Genomic DNA, 20,406 nt, shown 5'->3' with positions numbered 1-20,406 from the left:
GCACATGAGAAAGAAACATGAACATGGTGACACGGCAGCACTGTGTTATTCTTCCACACTATGCCAACTTTGTAACATAAATAAAGAACTCACATAAGATGGTTTTGTTGCCTAAAAAATGAGTTCTCAAGAAATTTGCAGTCTGCAGGAATTTTCTTGAAAGAGAAAGCCTGCACAATGCTTCTAAGTTGGGCTGATTAATTAGCATTCTACATAGCACTCAGCACAAATGACGACACCAGTGATACAATCGAGAGTGAATCTTTCCTGTTAGCAACGCTTGTCCCAGCATCTGTGCAGTTTGCCATGTTGAGTGCAAACCAAGTAGCTCTTACGCATTTAATTTCTTCTACACCAGGATTTCTTGCACATTTCGCTTTTGTGCCGCAAATCTGTCCTTTTCATATCGCCTTGTCTGTTCTGATCATCGTATTGAAAGGCTACAGCTATGCGAAAGTAGTGTAAGGCTGGAATGGAAGCTCATAAAGGTTTCCTTTGAAGTTCTGTGCTGTTCTTGTTTAGATAACAAGTTACAAGTTTCTCTTTCATTCATCTAGCAGTGTTGTCACTGTCTTCTGCATGTTGCAGCCTAAAGGCCGAGTGGTTGTACAGCCAGGGGAAAGGGCGCTGTTTCCATCTGGGTGACCACCTGGTGCTTGTTGAGTACCTGTCACAAGTGTGCCCACTCACTGGTGCTGACCAGGTAAGTTGCCCGTTCCTTTTCACTGAAATGTGCTTTAGTACACGCTGGCCTGCATCCAAGAGTTCACGTGCAGCTAAGTTACCTCGTCATTGTTGAGGAGTGGTGGCCTTCGTTCATGTCAGACGTGCACAGCTCTCGGAAGAAACGTAGAAAGGTTTAATGCTCAACAGTTTCAGTACTACTCTGGCCTCAGAGGCAAGTGTACAGCATGGCTTCTTTCACAAGGTTACATGTATCCCAGACTACACAAGAGCGTGCTTCCATAGGACATAAAAAGCAGTTTAACAGGAGGCACCCACCATTTGCTAATAGAACAGAGCTTGTATATAGTACAAACGTTCTGCTCACATTTGTTTGCTACATCTTGAAACTGACATAGGCAGTTCAGTGGCGTAGCCAGGGGGGGGGGGGGCGCATTGGGCCTGTGCCCCCCTCGAAATTTTTTCCCCCATGGGATACACAGCACAAGATGACACTCGACCCCACTTAGCTGGCCAGACCCAATGTCGAATGAAAGAGGTGCCCCCCCCCCCAAAAAAAAAAAAAAAATCCTGCCTACGCCACTGAGGCAGTTCCCTTTTAGGCTGAACCTTCTGTCTTCAACATTCGGTGCCATCTTATTTTCACCAGATATCTCCTACAGGCTGTTTTTTTTTAGACAATACAGATTTTTTATGAAATTCCTGACAGTAAGGCTCCCATCCTTTTTGCACATGAACTCTGCGTCGAGGTGGAAATACTTTGCTGCAGTTAAAATGACACTGTTGCAACTAATTAACACAAACTTGTTAATTAACTTTTTAATTATTGACTTGAGGGCAGGTGTTTATATTGCAAAGTTGTAATGCGTGAAACCATATCCGTTCTGTTGTCCAGAACACTTGCAAGTGGTGAGGTGCTCACTTTTAAAACATCTGTTACTCCTTTCAAAGTATTGCATGGCAAATCGGGATATACACACACAGTCATGCACAAAATTGTTGCTCTCTTTCCTTCCACATTGTTTAGAAATCTGGCAGAAAAATAAAAAGAACAACAATGTTGCCTGCCTAAACTGTTGTCACTCGCGTCATGCCAATCTTGGAAACATTTAAGACAAACGAGCTTATTGAGAAGGAACGTGAGAGTGCAAGCTTATTTCAACACCTGCACCATGTCATTTCTCAAGATACCTGCAGGCAAAATTAGAACAGGTACTGCACAATACGGAGTCCTCTAAATTTAAGGGCATAATCATTCAGTGATTCAGAAGTTCCGCTGATTAACTGGTGCCGCAGTGACACATCTCGCCCATTGACCATAATAAATATATGTGACACTAACATACTCGGCAACAATGACTGTGCTGTTATGGAAAGATTTCATGTCTCAAGGCTTGCCAAGTTGTGTGTTGGCAAAACCAGAGCTGCTATGACCCCTCTGCATCACATTGCCATTTTTACATATACTCTATGAAATTTTGTAATGTCCTCTTGCTTTGAAGCGATGTCCTTTATGGAAACCAGCACCACATAGCTTACAACAGAACGGATATGGTTTCATGATGTGAACTGCAGCTACTTTCATGTGATTTAGACGAAGTAGTAACCTGTACCTTATGCATTTTGGAAGGTGTATATTCGTACTCTCCTGCTTTTAATTGATAATGTGACCATTAACATACATTAACACTCTGTGTTGTTGCAGATAATCTTTTCACAGGGTTACCAAATGCATGGTTATGTAGCGAGTATTTCAGAACGGCAGAGTTTAAGGACGAATAAGACTGCTGTGTATTCCAGGAAGGCAGGGAAACTGAGTGTTGAATGAAGAAAAGGAGATGGATATAAAATGTTCACCGAGCACGAACTTGTGGCATTGTTCAGTGATGTCGTATGTTATGACTTGTGACTGTACTTTTGAACGAACAGCTCTCTTTACTGCACATGAGGGCATCATTTTCTCTTTGTTGGTGTGAGAAATAACAACACGAAAGAAGCCTGCAAACCAATAACAACACGAAAGAAGCCTGCAAACCAATAACAACACGAAAGAAGCCTGCGTCTACCGGCAACTGTGTGCCCACTATGGTGTGCAACTTCCGAAGTGCAGATGTTGCCAAAATTTTGAGAACAGCTGCTGTATATTTTATTGCTCCACCCGAGTTAGTCTCAGACATAGTCCTCGGTGGTAAACCTGCTTTTCCTCTGCCACAAAAGGCCCTGGTCTTAGTCTTTAAGGGCGAATCGGTCATAGCTCGAGGTAAAATGGATGACCACAAAAAAAAAACTATCGTCATCATGAACGGGTATGTGCCACAGAAATTGGGCAAGTCCCACTACTCACCGCTGGTCCACTAAAAATTAAAATTGGCGTAATCAGGATCGGAAAGCGAGTGTTGTAAACACTCCGCTATCCAAGCACGCGAGCAGAGCTTAGCATAGCCTCGTATAGTATAGTATAACAAGTGGGTGGGAAAGGGAAGCGAGGGTGAAGAGGATGGGAGAGAGTAAAGCATAGAAAGAAAGGGAAGAAAGACAGAGAGAGAAAGAACTAAAGAGAGAGAGGGAGAGAAAGTAACCGGCATTAGTCAGAAGACTTGAGGATCGACCAGCTGAGCTGTGCCAATCTTTCTGTGACATAGTGGGAACTTCCTGCATTTTGTCTGTGCCATAACCTCAGCAAGATGGGCACTTCATGGTGAGGTTATTTGCTCAACCTTAAAGAACGAGGGCAAGAAGTGAACCGACACAAGCACAGACTTTTCAACTGGATTTAATTTCAGGTTTAATTAATTTCAACTGGATTCAACTAGTGTTTGTTCAGTCTTATCCTTGTTCTATAAGTGGCATGCAAACAACCTTACCGTGAATTCTTACCAACTAGTCCAAACTAGTACTCTAAGATGGGCACAACACACCACACCCCTGGATGTCCATTTTGCCATAGATAGTTTCTTTATATAATGCAGGTAGTGTTAATCAGTCTTTTCAATTTTATTTTCTCACAGTGCATCAGCACTTTGTGCTCTGCATACATTCACTGCTCTTGAGAATGTGTCGGTAACCTTCACTAAAAAAAAAAAAAGAATGGCATGTTCATTCCTTTGAATTCAGCTATTCTTCTCACATACTATATAGCAGGGCCCCATAATGTAATACTAGTCCAAATGCCTGCTCCTAAACTCGCATACTCTGGGACACTTGTGATAAAAGGATATTCCATACCCAGTACCTTGGCCATAAGAGGCACTGGGTAACATTCTCATGGCTGGTCTTGTTAATATGCACAAACACCCAAAAAAGTGGGCGAGAAAACCTCCACTGTCACCGATCGATTGGTCAAGCACTGTATGCTTAATGTGGTAGGTGTGGGTTTGGTCCTCGCCTGTGGAAAAATTTCTTTATGCGTGCTTTGTTTCCCTTTATGTTATTTCCAGACACATAACAGCTAACTTGTCTTGCGTTTTCTCTGGCTGCATTTTCAGTTTGCGTGATTGTGACCTCCACTGAAGTTACATAATGACTATACTGACGTGGCATTGATGTGGGGCAACTCCTTTTTAGCTTTCATGTTGCGTTGCTGGATAGGAGGCTCACGACTCAATTCGCACCAAGGACAGCGGCGTTTTTGATTTAACAGAGTGGGGAAAAAATCCCCCGTAGTTTTCACGCCTAGCTCAATATTAAAGAAACCCATCTGATAAAAATTAACCTGAAGCCCTTTACTGCATTCCTCATAGCTCACTGCACAGCCTTGTCATGTCAGACTCGTGCCTCATCATTTTACATTGTTTTGCTCCAATGTTTTGTATTGAACATTTGACATTTTAAAATATTCAAGAACTCTGCAAAATATTCATATTTATAAATAGCAACTACATCATTTGAAGACTGAATCAAATTATATAGTACCATTCGATTCATTATTAGAAAGTTTCAAATGTTTACTCGCTGCTCCATCTTTTCTCTTGAAAATAAAAATATCAAGGAATGATCAGTGGAGTTTGTCATGACAGCTTTTTGATCTCTGCTGCCATTTGTGAATTTATGGGCTCACTTGTCAGTTACTGTGGTCCCGTTACAGGGGATGGTGGGTGGGTAAGGGGGGGGGGTGGTATCAAATGTAGAAATTGGCAAGGCCTTGAGAACGTTGTAAGAAATTGAGGTAGTCCGAATTAATCTGTTGGAACTCCGCTACAGCACCCCCGAGAGCCCTGTGTTGGTTTGGCACATTACACACCAATTGCCGTCATGGCTCTCTATTGTTCTGCTACTGAGCATTATGTCGAGTAGTCAGGGTAGTCTTCAGCGAGCTTTCAGGTAGTTAAAACTGATCTCGCTTCCTCCCCTGTTGCATCTATTGAAACCTCAGTGTGCATTTATGAATGCCAAATCTAACTGTCATCGTTAATACACCATCAATAAGCAATCATCACTGTAGCTGCAACTCTCCCCTACTGCAACTTTTCCTTTCCTGGATTGTTCTCTCTTGCAGTCTTGTCACTAGGACTCGACTTCAAGTGATTGTGTTTCGCTTAGAATTTTTCTCTTTATTTTCTCTGATGACCGATTTTGATGTCACGAGCCTACTTGTAAGGTGACAGCAAAAAGTAATGCCAAGTTTCATCTGAGGCAGCATATTAGAACTTTGTTGACATGTTTTGACTAGCGATTGTTTTACTGGCTCTTATGCGCAGAAGTGCTGGTCCCGTTTGGCTCCTTAAGGGGGGCTAAAAACACGATTTTTGAAAAAGATATGCATTTTTAAATTTGACTTGGTTTGGAAGGATGGTTCATTAAAGAACATGCTCACCAAGTTTGGTTGTCATCCGTACAGCAGAAAATAATAAAACGAGAGGGGCGCGAATTTGCTGGGAGGGGGGGGGGGGCATCTCTGAAGTGCCCCTTTCAAGACGTGGCTGCAAAGCGAGCAAGAAGCAGAACGTGAAGTGAATGCCCGTGTTAGATTGTTTGTTTTTCGCGCTTCTTTGTCACAGAAGACCTTCTGTCGAGAGTGCATCAGAGGACAAACAAATAAATTAAAAAGGCACACTTTGAGCCGCGCGCTGACAGCAGCGTCGCTGGAAAACTGGAACTGAAGCTCAAATTGGCGGAAACGTATCACGTGACCATCCGCCGCTGCTTTCACGCCAATTCTGAGTTTCTGCTGCTTTGTTTGTATGCCACTCGTATCTTCATTTTCCTGGTAGTTCATTGTGATCAGCACGTGGTCCGTTTTGTGACCAACACGTGTTGTCAGCAATATTCACAGCTCGAAAGCTGCAAGAAATTGAAGACGATTGCATGAAATTGTCACAGAACAGTGTAATGTTGATGAGGAAGGCCGTATTGATGCAGGAGGTCACTTTGACAAATTTTTTTTGACCATCAAAATAAATAGCATGATGTGAAATCTTTAAACTCATTTTTCTCAGTTTGCATTTTAGGGGAGAATGAGCCTCTGAGGAAAACTGTCATTTCCAAACTGCTTTGCCAAACACTGCTTACAACGTTGTTTCTAGACTGAAATTTTGTCAAGAACAAGATAAGGTACTTTTCTGATCCCTAAGTAGTTTCTAACACAAAAAAAAATTCACTAGTCTGACATGCAGTGACAAGGAAAAAAATAATCTTCGCTTTTAGAGCGATGGCATTTTTACAGAAACGTCATAAAAAATAGGTGACTGTCCTTATCCTGCACTACAAATCTTCTAGAGGACTTAAAATGATATAACTCGTACATTTTAATTATTTTTGAAATGATAGTTTTTATAGATTAGCATACATGATTGATCATTATAACAGCTTTAGGTTCTTTTGTATTCGTGCTATGGTGCTTAAAATTGGAGTATATCCTAATATCAAGAAGATGAGCCATCTCTGAAATTTTCATCAAAATTAATGCAGCAGTTCAAAAGCTGACATTTAGCCCCTCATCACCGCTTAGATGTTGCTGCTGTATCCTTGAACACTGTGTGTAATTATTAAATATACGTGGATATTGAAAAGAAGATGCCAGGGCTCAAATAGAGGCTGCTATTATAAAAAAATCGGCACAGGGATTAGATGGCAATCAGCAGATTTTTGCAAGATGATTCATTGGTACTACATGTGCTTAAAAGGAGTATTTAGAGTTCAGCCTAACGGTGATCTTTATTCAGCGGTCTTTCAATAATTTGTAGCTTTTTTTATTCAACTGTAGTTTCTGAATGTTGTTTTCCTGGACCATGCATTGTGCTGTGGTCATCTGAGAAACATGCCACTCAGATTATGCTGTTTTGTCGTGACGCTTGCCACAGTTATTTGGGCGTCAATTATTAGCAGAGAAACACGAAGGGCAAGCTTTCTCCTATTGAACCTCACACCCAAGCAGAAGTGCTTTTGCAAATACGGGGCTGTTATTGTTTTTTAGAAAGATAAGTTCATATAACTCACTAGATTGAGTATTTGGTTTCTTTGTATCGCTGTGTAGGTGCTTGTTTATTCATAAGCGATCAGTTAATCCTGAGCAGGCACTGCCCAAATCTCACGATGGCTTGAGAAGCCAGTCGAATAACTGCGAGTCATCTTTCATTGTTGCGGCTTTTCCATCTCAGTAAGATGCTAATCATGGCAATACTGAAATTTCTAGTCTTGCAGGAACGTAACTTAACAGCCTAGCTTTACCTTTTCCATCAGTGCCCTTTTAACCTTGAAAGAAAGTTACGTTGAACAATAGCATGCAGTATGTTTGTTTATGTTGTTTATTAAGCCTTGTGATCCGAGTTAGGGTTTAGGTACGAATATTCTGCAAAAGTCCGGAAGATAGCTTCACTCACTGAAAAGCTGCCACAAACGAAGCCATTAAAGGAGATGGGAGACAGTTCTATTTGTAGCGTTGTGCTAATATTAGGGGTACAGCAATTTTCCCTTGCTTAGTGGCATTCCTACGAACCTCGCCTTATTAGGTCATGTTCTGCCTCCTTGCTTGTGCTTACATTGTAGTTTCTGCAAGCTTGAAGTTTATCATTCTCATTCACCATTGTGCCACCACCTCTGATTAAATCAGGTACACTTATATAATGAGCAAGAGGGGCAAGTTCAAGAAGTTATTTGTCGGAACGTCCATGTGGTCACACCTGCGAGCCACTCATTCTTGACACTATCGTGCCGATAGCAATGCAAGGCACAGGAGGCAAGATTCCTCTTGCCCTTTTTACACGACGAAACATTGATACGCAATCGAGGAATCCAGCAAAAAAGAGATGTCATCCTTTAATTGCATCCAGGTTGTTTGCACAATCGATACAGAGCACTTGTCCAGGCACAGGTTTAACAGCTTTGTCCGACGAACATAACAGTCGGGGAGGAGCGACAGTTAGGCAACTTTGAGCAGTACGTTATGCACCTACAATACAGGACGGCTGGAGACTGGAATGTGGACTGTCTCGTGGAAGACAGCTCGTAGGGAACACGCCTACTCGACACTGTGGCGAACACAAGCGTCTTTCACCAGGGACTATTCGTTGAGCAGACAGAGGCATTATTTTTTCGTTTGTTCTCACAACAGTGGCAGCTGGCTTGCACGGAGCTTTCGAAAGCACACCACTGGCAGGTTAGAGCATGCACGCAAACATCACATTCACGTGGCCAACACATTAAGGCCACCCAGCTCCTGTCATCTTAAGTAAGCACTTCGCTCAGCACCTTAGCGAGCCAGTCAAAAATAACGGGCATCTGTCGAGCACAGCCAGGTAATGCCTCGTCATTATAATAAGCAATAGCTCTATATGAAAACTCTTGTCTGTTCTAATATATCCATTTATATATACACACACCTTATGTTTCCTAAGGGAAGAAAAGCAAGTAGACAAAGAAATGTCGCCGTCTGTTATGAATCCAGTGTGCATCGATTATTCGACAAGAAAGAAGCAAAGTGCGAAGTAGTTAGGTGCAGTAAAGTGGCACTGATTGCACAGGAAAACGTGTGCGCGTTCGAACGAGCTCGGAGTTCATTTTTATTTTCACCAACCGCGGAGCCGTTTCGCGCGCCATATTTCACGCAAAAAAAAATAAAGAAGAAAAGCAATCGCGCGATCGGCATGGCAAGTCCGGAGGGCAAGGGCATTTTTTTTTTTTTTTTTAGAATAAGGCAAGAGCGCGTTGCATAATAAAGTGCTCGCGGAGACGCCTCATCGCCAACGTCGAAAAGGACATCAAGTATTGCACTGAGCTAAGTAGAGAAGCACGTTTCTGGCGTGCGCGCGCGCGAGGCCAGTCTCTCGAAGGACGTGATCAGGCGTGCTCCCCCCTCCTGCGGGGACAAATTTTTTCGGGTCGGCCGCAGGAAACGTGGTCCGGTTGGCGACCCCGGGCCTCTGGCCTCGCGAGGAGGGAGTAGATGGCGGGCGGCGTTGACTACAACGGGTGGTGTTGGGACCGCGTGCGCGGCTACTCCGGGCCCGCCGCCCCGACCGGAGCCCGGGGCTGCTGCCGGCGCGCAGCCTTGGTCGGTCACGTCACGTTGTCCACCAGTCTGTTGGGCGTCAGTCCCAGGAAGCTGGCGAACACTTCGCGGTTCGAGGCGCACGCCGGGCTCGGCGCAGCCGGGCCTCGCTGATCGCAGATCGCGCGCAGGGCCTTCTCGGCGATCACCGTAAACGGCACGGACACCTCGGGGAAGCCGTTGCCGTAGTCGCTGCCGCTCAGCAGGACGCGCTTCACCGATGGCGCCGGGGCTGGGGGTGGCTGCTGAAACGGGGCATGATGAGGCACGAGGGGCGCGTAGCCGTGCGGGTACTCGCAGGGCAGGAACGCGGGTGCTGCTGCGGCCCGCGCCGGGGACGGCGGTTCGCTGGCCTGCGGCTCGCGCGCCGGACACTTCCGGTAGTGCGTGCTCGCATCGGCGGCTGCCAGCGCACGTGCGGGCTCGCCTCCGCACCAGGAGGTATCGCGCGGCCAGGGTTCGGCACGCACCCGCTGCTCTCCGGGGGGTATCGGGACGCAGTACGCGGTCACCTGAGGGGTCTGGTGCTGAGGCTGCTGGTGCCATCCCAGGGCGGCCGTTGTCGCATGACCGCGCGGCGGCGGCGTGGCTGGCGGTGTGGTGGTGGCCGCCTTCTTCACCTTGCGCCAGCCGCGGATGGTGGACTCGTTGAGGCCGAACTTGGTGCCCGCCGCGCGATTGCTGAATCGCTCGGCGAACTCTATCACCTGCAACTTGAACTTGGCGTCGTATTTGCCCTTCTTCGCGGCCGGCGTCATCGCGCAGCGCTCGCTCGTGTGCGGCCGCTGCCGATGCGTGTTTCGCCCCTGTGCGCGAACGGGGTAAAAGACCTCCGCCTGCTCCGGTCGTTCAGGGAGGGCGCCACGCGTCGCGGCGCTCGCGCTTGCGTGCGCCACTCCTCCTCGCCACCCCGCGGCGCAAGCGGGGGTGAGATTTTGCCGCCTTTAAAAAAAAAAAAATGCTTCGTTAAAAAATTGTCGCGATGTAATCAAGGTATATGTAAACTGGTAGCGTAACTTCCGTAGAAGCCCACGTGTCAAGCCGGTGGCTAGTTGTTGCAACAGTCGCCATCTATATGAGGAGGGGACAAACAGAATTAAAAAAAAAGAAAAAGATGACGTCATAACCGGAAGCGGAAATGACGTCACGTTTTAACGCGATGGGCGCGAAATTATGAAATTTTTTGACAGGGCGCCGCTTCTTACTTTTTTTTATAGCTGCATGTTCTTTTTCTTATCACTATGACGGCTCCATAATGGAAGCCTGCAAGATAACGGGAAGACGAAAAAGACAGATTTGATAAATAAGGTGTATTTTATTGGCGAAATATTGCAGTTGAACAGGATATTACCCCAAAATATATAACACAGAAATTAGAAGTAGCATAACAATTCAACGTGCACACTGTGATGGTGTAATGTGGGCCCAGGATCCGAAATAATTCAATCAGCAGTCAGGTGATTCTGTACACACAACACAGACTTTAACACAACCGATAACTCTGACGATTCACACACAACACACTACAGCATTCCTTATTTAGATCCTAAACGTCCTACGCGCCTCGCACACAAACTGTCCTACTCGCCGTTTGAACTGTTGCCGCTGCGGCGAGGTCGGTCGTCACCGGTACTCCTTGGGCAGTCAACAGTCACGCTGCCTTGACCGTGGCGAGGTGGTAGTGGTGGTGATGATGGCACTGCAGGCCGGTAGATCACCAGGCCACTGCAGCGCAGGTTAGGTGCCCGTCTCCAACATGAGCCGCGGCCACCTCGTGACACCACTCGGGCCCCAGGACCTCAGGCCAGGAACAGACTAGGCTGCGGTCTCTGTGTCAGCACCGGGCGCAGAGCGGGAATCAGGCTCACCAGGTCCACATGGCTGCCGGACGCCTGGTTAAGCGATGTCGCGACCCGAACCACCGACCAGCGGCCTGCCGTTCCAACCGTGTCGCGCTCCAACTCCTCGAGCCGCACGCCCCGCTCGCCCTTCCTTTTCGTCGTCTTCCCCTCCAAGGCGTACCGCAGAGCAGAACTGTCGTTCCCTCTTCGCCCCGTCACGGGCCACACAATCCACATCGTCACACACACAAACCTTGCACACGTGTTGCTCTTGCATCCGTAGACAGCGCAGCGTTTCTTCGCGTAGCGTGGCGGACTCATCGTCCCGAAGGGCGACAGCACACCGGCCGTGCGCTGCAAAACACAGTCACTGAAACGGTTCCCGATGGCTGCGATGGGCTATATTACCTTCTGCCAAGTACCACGACTAGAAAACAACGGTTATGCGAGGAAATATCTACGGACGACAGGCACAAACCTACTGCGCAAAAACGAGCGACGCCATTTGCATCTCAAAGTGCGCAAAACCGTTGGCCCATGTTACCAGACTGCCTCCATGTGCCCGCTGTTTCTGAAAATAAACGAAACAAATTGGCCACTCAACCACATACCCAAGACTAAAGTTTGATTAAAGTAATCTACTAATTTAATTCGTGACAAATAAATTGAAAAGTAATGAAAATAAACGCTTAATTAATTTTTTTGTTTTCATTATTTGTCCCCCCCTCACCTAGTAGCGCTTTAATCGTCACGCGGGTGTTGATGTTTGTCGCAATAGGTTTCCGACCACTTTTCGTTCCGACTTTCGCGACCTATTTAGATTGACCTTGATGTAATACTGGCCGCCATTTCACGGTTCAGCCACGCTTTCGATATTCCTACCGACTCCGTCTTGACGACGACGTTTTCGTTGTGCAACCGGCCGTCTACTGCGCGGTCTTCAGAGTTCAAAAAGAAAAAGAAACGCCTATTATGCGCTTTCTGCATGAGTGGTGTTGCAGGTACGGCGCGCTTATTTACTGTACATGCTACCTAGGTAGCACACTAAAGGTATACATATACAGTAACCCTAAGCGCACTACGTTCTATGCAAAACGTTAGTGCGTGTTGTTTGGTTTCACACAGAAGCGAGACAACAGGTTGATTAATACTGCTACACACTTTTTTTTAATGTAAAGTAACAAGATGTTCCCCAGCCCATCCCAATCTCGAACACGTAACTTTGCGATCTACAAAAACACAATTTACAGCTGCACTCAACCGTGGTTCCAGCAGCACGAGCACTCCCATTCAATAAACACCGTCATTGTCGCACGTTCTTGCAGATAGGTGTGCTAAGGACGAGGCCTGCCCCGAAGTGGGATGTTTTGTTTTGCCCATAGCTTCACAACGATGTGTTCCAGTCTCTGCCTGCTGCCAGGTCTCATGTAGAGCAACATAATCGGTGGAACGTAGTTTCCTCCTGTAGTTTGAGCTGAGCAGGCATTCTTGGGCACTGTGGGCTTGGTTACAGCCTTAGAGAGGTCCAGTGGCTGATGCACATCCGATGACGTGCCTGCTTTGCCATGCACTGCAGACTGCTTGGCTGCGGAGGGTCCTTGCGGCTTGTTCGATGTGAGCAGCGAAGCTAGCCTGGCAGGTGACGCTCCCGGAGGAGGGAACATTCTCGCATGCACACTCGGGTGGTCCAAGATTGAGTTGTGGTTCACAAAGCCTCTGCCGCCATTCTGACCAACAGACATGTTCACGTGGTGGAAGCTCTGCGGAGATTTTCTGCTCTCGAGAGGTTGTATTGCGGGAAATTCTATGGGGCTCCTCATCTTGCCTCTCAGCTTCGAAGTGTCCTGAATGAGTCGCCTTCGGTTGCGCGGTGCTTGGTAGGCTACGTAGTGACCAGGATTGGTGCTCTTACGAGAACGGCCTCCCGTTGAGTTGCATTCACGCGCACAAGTGTCCATCATAAGCGAAAGCTCTTTGGAGATTGCATGATTGCCACTCGGTAAAAGGTCAGTGTTCGAATGACATGCAGTTGTGGTTGAACTGGCAGTGTTGAATGCAGGTTTGTGTAAAGCGCTCCTGAGTTGCGGGCCACCGCATATTGCCTGCTTGTCCACCTGGATCGCATTGTCCAGAGCAGCGGCTGAGGTATCGTATGTATCGGTGATGGGCGAATCTTTGGTTAAATCTGAGGCTACCTCCTGTGGCGAAGGCGCCTTAGGAAGCTCCACCTTTCGAACTACGAGTGGAGAAACGGGACTGGGAGGCAAAGCGAAGACATCATGCTTTGGGTCACAGTCAGAGTCTACCACTGGGCACACTGCTTCCGCCTTTTGCACTGCACTGCCGGCATTGTCCGAGACGGGTAAGGCTGTCGGGGAATGTGTGTTGGAAACCGTCGTGCCTTCATCGGACTTGGCCAGAGGGCTCTGCGGCCGGCTGCTTGCATGCGCCGCCTTATCACCGCTGGGGGGCTTGCCCGTTGGCATCGGCGATAAGCCATCAGGTGTGACAGCGTGCGGCCGGTGCAACGAGATCTTGAGTTTCAGCGAGCCTTCCTCGAGCGTGCAGACGCCGTGGACATCTCCGCTGTTCGGTTGATGGTGCTCGTCGGCAGCACCGGTCGGCGCCGTCGCCGCCTTTTTGTGATGATGGTGGTGGTGGTGATGGTGCTGGGCGGTCGACTGCGCGCCGCTGCTCGGCAGGTCTCCGTCGGATTCGCAGCCGCGCAGGAAGTCGGGACCGCGAGCCCTCTTGACGCGCTCGCCGTCCTCGCTGCGTCGTCTCTTCAACGGAGCGCCTAGCAATGGCTGGGTCAGACCGCCGCCGTCTAGGGCATCGCCATTCTGCGCGTACATAGCGCCAGGGTGTTGCTGCTGCCCGTTCGCCAGCGCTGCGCACACGTGGTGCTCGTCGGCGTCGCACCTCCCTCGTGTTTCGCGGTCCTTGGGGTCTTCGGCGTCGTCCGAACGTAGCGAGGAGGCCACCAAGACTTCGCCGGCGACGAGCGGTTGATTGATAGGGCGCATACGTCGCGCCGCTGAACGCCAATTCGCAAATGTCACCCGCGAAGATCGGCGGCTGGCCGAGCGCGTCGACGCCGAATCGCTTCCTTCCCGAGTGTCGTGCGGGTTCCGCTGCCGCACACACACACAGAGGGCAAAGATGGATTCCTCGCCTACCTCGGGAGTCTCGCTGCAGAGCGGCGGTGTAGTTCGGCCGGCATGCCGTGTCACAGCCCGGGCAGAGCGGTTTTGTTTTGCCGCTGCCGTTCGGCCTCCGTCAGTCCGTCACTCGGCGGGTGCGCTGGATCGTCGACGTTCGCTGCTCGGTCGCGCAGTTCGGTGCACTCGACGCGCACTAAACGCTAGTTAGCACAACATGGCCCATTCCGGTGACAACATCTTCGTCGTCGCTGGGGCAGCCGCCGCGAGCACCCCCCGAAAAATTTGGTTTTTCTTTTCGTTCTCCCTCGTTCATTCTCTCCCGCGAATATGACACGGGTTTTTGGCACCGGGCGGCGCTGCGAACACCGGAAGCTTTATGACCGGAAACAAGCCCTCCATCTTTCTTTCTCACTTGCTCTCTACCGGGGGGAGGAGGCGCGGTAGGGCGCGGTGGCGAGGAGGAGAGGTAAAATTTCGGCCATCCGCTGCACAGCCGCCGATGAGGGATTCTTTCGCGCGCTGTCGTGCCTTCTTCTCCGGCTTCTCGTCTCGCATTCCAACCAATCCGGCTCGTGAGGCGTTTCACTGCGCGTTCTTCGTGCAGTAAAAGAACCACCGTGGGAGTTCCAGCAACGTAACTGCTGCTCGATCGCCGACTCGGCTCTCTTTAACGAACGAAATTAGCGCTGACGCCACGCGCGAGGAGTGGGAACATTTGCTGCTCCGTGCGTTAGATGTCGTCTCCCGCGCAGCGCACGATGTGCTCTTTACAATAGCACGACCAGACTTGCGGGAAATCTAACGGAATCGATTCGCTGGTGGCCGCATTCCTACGGGTCCGCGACGCGAAAGTCCTCATTATTCGCGCAGATTTCTTAAGCGTACCTCTTCTTTGTAACGAAAGCAAGGCGCCTCCCGTCGCAAGCTTTGTTACGCAGCCGTCGATCAAGTCGCGCGGAGCTTAACAGGGATATAAATTAGTCAACAAAATTTTTGAGAATGCAGTACGTTCTCTTGTGCGTGATTTACGTGACACGAGAGCGCATTAGGAATGTCGCGACGGCACGCACACATTCCCTGCTGAAGTAAAACCAATACGCCCCCAACCCCTCCCCCAACCTCATTGCTTTTGGAGCCCGTCTCAAAAAGCAAGTCACTTGTTCAAATTGTATTTATTTCCAGCGAAACAATGATTTCAACTGATATACAAGGGGTGTTCAAACGAAAAGGTACGAAACGACGCTGTGGGTATAAATGAAGAATTTATTCAAAGTATACACTATGTGCCTGATCACAACGATCCCATTGATAAACGAGCCGAAGGATTCCTTGTTCCCAGAATTCCTGTGGCCGTGACGAGACCCAGTTCTTCACAGCGTCCTTCAGTTCGTCGTCCTAGGTGAAGCGCTTCCCTTTCAGGTGTTTTTTTCAGGGACACAAACACATGGAAATCCCTGGCGATGAATGGTGGCCGGTTTAACACCTTCCGCTCTCAGAAATCGTTTAACGCCCCGCTTCTCCTTAATCGTCGAATTTAGCAATGGGAACGCCATTCTGTCCTCACACGCACTGTCGCGTCAATTGGACGGCGCTCTTTTACAAGAGCCTCTGCTCTCTACTGCGCATGCTCCGATCCGCGGCAGAGACTCCAGTCGCATTCCTAGATGTCTCGCTACATTCTCCCATGGCGGCATAGGCATCTGTGCAAGCGGTCATGTTGTTACGACGTTTCGTACCTTTTCACTTGAACACCCCTTGTACATTGTCGGTGTACACTTGCACTGCGAGAGAGAGAAATGAACATGCTTATTTCCTGTACTGTTTGCAGTATTATTTGCGCCGTTTATTTAGATCGTTCTTCGGGCTCTTCGTCGTCCTTTCATATATGAGCTCCTGTGTGCTGCTTTCAAAATAATGAATGTCACGACCCCTCCCCCTCCCCCCCCTGCCCTCTCCTTATCACCCTATGAATATAGCTGGTGCGGGTTATAGTAGCTCCGCGCAGGCATCTCTCTGCTGACTTTGCATGGCAGACGCAAGGATCGATCGCCTCTTTTGGTTCTTTTCCCTTCGCGTTTCATCCTAATCTAATTACCCCGCGCTTCATCCTATTTTGCCTTTTCAAACTACCTCATTGCATAGAGAAAATAATGACTACAAGCTCAACGTCTCTTTTGAAACGAATTGCTTGTAAAGAGCATACGCAGGCGGTAGTTCATGCAAATTTTTTATTGTAGACGGTTGGTTGGGGGCTGTGTATCTTTGAGGAGAGGGAGAGGAGGAAAAGAAGAAGAGGATGAGCAGAAGGTCAAGCACGGTCTCCTTCCTAGTCGAGGCCATTTTCGTGTAATCTCCTCGTGAAGCTTTCAGCGCAGCTAGAGCTATACTGTTAGTGAGCCATATACAGTAACTCTATAACCTCAGCGGTGGTCGAGTGGTTAGAGTCTCCGGGAAGTACTGGGTTCGATTCCCAATGCCGCCGGGTACCCACCGGTTTTGCATGTGGGGATACAAAGTACCCCGGCCTGGCCCTCGATGTTGTAGGTGTATACTCGTTTCTCCGGAACGTGGTCTTTCCTGTGCTCTGTTTTCTTTCACTCCCCTTTTCAGCACACACCCACGCATGCAAACGTTATTTATGTGTTTTGAATGTTTGCGTGTGTGTGTTTTGTAATATGCGAGTTTGTCGAATCGCGCACTAAATATTTTAAAGGGGCACTAAATAGAAACAATGAATTGGTTTAGATTGATAAACTGTAGTCTGAGAACTCTAATGTCGTTAATTTCGCCATCGTAGATTTATTAAATAGACGAGAAAATCAAGTTCAGAGTTTCATTTTTAAATTTCGCGCCGAAATCTCCGCGCGTGACGTCGCGGATTTTGAAGTGTATTGATCGTATTTTGGGGCCATTTGCTCAACAAGATTTCCTCAAACTTGGTATGTTAAGTCTATGACCCCCGCAGAGGACAATGTTCTCCATTTTTACCGATTAGGAATTACGCAGGATCTAGAAGGCGCTGTCAAAATATGTGACGTCACGTCGAATGGTGCGGAAACTTCAAGGTGGCGTCGTCACCCACATTTTGTTTTTGCGCGTTTTCTCGTTTACTAAGCATCTCGCAGCAAGCGTGGTGTTTTTGGTATCGTGAAAGAGTAGTTTACTAATACGAGAAAAATCGTTTTGCTCTTTAGTGTACCTTTAACGAGACGACGTTTCAAGGCTAGTTAAGATATTCGTGTGGCAAAGATGATTACATGACGCAGGTTTACTTGACCGCTTGACCACACGTATGCACTTCGGGATATCCGTAACGCACGGGGCAGAGAGTTTAGATTACTCCGTATTACTACATATTTGTGTAAATATAAGTAAGTATGAAATATTGTTTCAACGTAATAAGTAAGCATGAAATATTGCTTCAACGTAATATCGATATCATATTTATAAGCTGCGATTTCTTTTTTTCGCCTATTCCGTTTTCCGATGCATGCCTCTCGAAGAGAATCAGCATATTCGCCCGGAACAGCGCTTGCAAAAGCGGCCAACTACGAACTACAACCGCTGTGTCTCTTGATCTACATTGACAAGATGTGCTTGAAGTTTACCCGGCATAAAGATCTACGTAGGTTTTGATAACCGCACGCACGCACGCACGCACGCACGCACGCACACACGCACACACACACACACACGCACACACACACACACACACACACACACACACACACACACACACACACACACACACACACACACACACACACACACACACACACACACACACACACACACACACACACACACACACACACACACACACACACACACACTGGGTGCTAATATGCGTTAACGCTCACTTTTTACCATTACGGCCGCAACCTTTCCCCTTCAGGGCATTACATGTCTTATCACTGAATTGCTTAGAATATCGACGAACGTGTGGTCGGCTTATCATGCTACATAATATTGTGCATAAATTCGTTTGTATAGCTGCCCATACTTCTTTCACTTGTCATTCTTCGCATCGATCCCGCCGGTCCGATTCTTTAAACATTCTGCCATTCACACTCGCCGTCACGGCTACGAGCGGTGCTCATTAACACCCCCAGGTTTAAATGTACAGATACGCCCGAAAAAGTGGACGGAGGGACGACCGCCCCATCGGACGCGTTAATCGAAGGTCGCAGGTTCGGTCCCTGCCGCCGGCAAGTTGTCTTTTCGTCCACTTTAATTTCTTCACATTTGTATCATAATTACTACAAATAACATCCCCTGTACTTTCCTTGGCATGATTGTCTGTTAGTTCTGAATCACGTTGTGTCTAACGAAGAAAAACGAACCCTTAAAATTCTCCTTTTTTCGCTCATTCATAAAGAGCATGCGACACCGAGGGGAAGGCCAAGGTATACCCCTCTCCCCATTAGAAAAGCTTGTGGGTACACAGCGGTACCAGGAATCGAACCCAGTACCTCGCACTCGGCCACCACTGCGGTTGCGGTTATTCATATATATGGAAGGTGGCCTCTCATTTCGTCTGTCTCTGTTTGGACGAGGAAACCGGCGAAAAAAAAAAAAAAAAAAAGACGAAGACAGCGAAGAACTACAACCATGCAGGACAAGTGGTGGACTTATAACTAAATGTTTATTGAAGAAAACCCGCATACTTGAACCAGCAGCCCATGCGAAAGTAGGCTATCTCAGCCGTGTCGAAGTTTCATACCTTATATAGTACAAAGCCATGAAACGTGTCGACGTGGTACAAACACCACATTTCCATTGAAACACCAAAATATCAACGGCACGTGCACTAGCTATCGAGAAACGCGAATTCTTTATAAGGAAAACTGAGGGATCACTCACACATCACACTTTGCCCTCTTTTTTTATTTCTTCATTTGCCAATGACACTCACTGATTTGAAATCGGGGTCGCAGCCACAGCATCTGCAGTGCAGAGGTAAGTTTCCAGCAGTGCCTGCGGGGAGAACGCTGCGGTGTTCACGCAGCCTGTAATTCAAGCATCGGTCTGTCTGACCGATGTAGACACGGTAGCATGACAAAGGAGTTCGGTGCACTGCCGAAACAGCACGTTTTGTGACGCTCATGTTGTCTGCACCTTGCAAACTCTCTAGGCTATGCAAGCGGCAAAACTGATCCTAACAGCATATGTGGAAAGAAGCACGCCAATGTGCTCACAAGATATATATATATATATATATATATATATATATATATATATATATATATATATATATATATATATATATATATATATATAATTGCAGAAAGCTACTTCTTAGACAAATGCGAAGAATATGATTCTTAGAAAACAAGACACAGGTTGAAAATGCAATGCTTCTTTAACGTTTCGGCCGTAGGACCTGCCTTCGTCAGAATAAGGTTATTCTGACGAAGGTCGGTTTCACTGTCGAAACGTCAAAAATCATGCTATTTTCGACGTGTGGCTTGTTTTCTCATTATATATATATATATATATATATATATATATATATATATATATATATATATATATATATATATATATATATATATATATATATAGTCAAGTAGATCCTCCGTGAGAAGTCACAACGTCGTTTATTTCGACGTTTCAGCCAGTCTGGCCTTCATCAGGAATATATATATATATATATATATATATATATATATATATATATATATATATATATATATATATATATATATATATATATATATATATATATATATATATATATATATATATAATATATATATAATCACATGTGTGTTACACGTCCAATAGGGTAGTCATAAGGTACAGAAAGAAGCGTGTGAGGCAATTTGTGCGTGATTCGATGAGCGTTCGTTGAAACGATTTTTCTTTTTCCGGCTCGCACTGCGACGTGCACGAATCGCATATTGCGCGAGCGGCGGCTGCCGATCGATATTCGTCGTAAATGTTTCATATTTTCAGGCTCCTTTAATGGAACGGACAAATCGGTTGGGCTGCAGCTTAACGGCAGCATGCAGTAGCTGTAGCAGCAGCAGCAGCAGCAGGTCGCACTCGCACCAACTGCCAGCCCAGTCGGCGACGTTGGAAGGGGGTGGGGGAGGGTACTGATATTGTCGACCTTGAGCGGTCCTCGCTTTTTTTCACGCAGCGTTGGCGCGCACTTATGAGGAGGAGGCCTCGAGCTGGAGGGCTTGCTCGCGTGGCAAGCCCTGAAGGCGGCGCCAGAATGTATACA

General features: G+C 47.3%; 2 protein-coding genes across 2 annotated transcripts in view; one reads left to right on the top strand and one right to left on the bottom strand.

The window, feature by feature from the left end:
• The window catches only part of LOC119396681 (centrosomal protein of 97 kDa), a 140,121-nt gene that overhangs the window by 16,841 nt on the left and 102,874 nt on the right, over window positions 1-20,406 (top strand). The window contains exon 9 of the mRNA XM_037663982.2: window positions 589-703. Within this exon, the coding sequence (XP_037519910.1) occupies window positions 589-703 (115 nt within the window). The remainder of the gene's footprint in view (window positions 1-588; window positions 704-20,406) is intronic.
• LOC119396683 (uncharacterized) lies at window positions 7,920-10,004 on the bottom strand. Its single transcript, XM_037663985.2, has one exon. It carries the CDS (start codon window positions 9,925-9,927, stop codon window positions 9,178-9,180), a length of 750 nt encoding a protein of 249 aa, XP_037519913.1. The 5' UTR covers window positions 9,928-10,004; the 3' UTR covers window positions 7,920-9,177.

The sequence above is a fragment of the Rhipicephalus sanguineus genome, chromosome 6 (genome assembly GCF_013339695.2).
Source record: "Rhipicephalus sanguineus isolate Rsan-2018 chromosome 6, BIME_Rsan_1.4, whole genome shotgun sequence".
Taxonomy (NCBI): domain Eukaryota; kingdom Metazoa; phylum Arthropoda; class Arachnida; order Ixodida; family Ixodidae; genus Rhipicephalus; species Rhipicephalus sanguineus.
The sequence above is the reverse complement of the archived record's forward strand: the minus strand, read 5'-3'. Positions and strand labels throughout refer to the sequence as shown.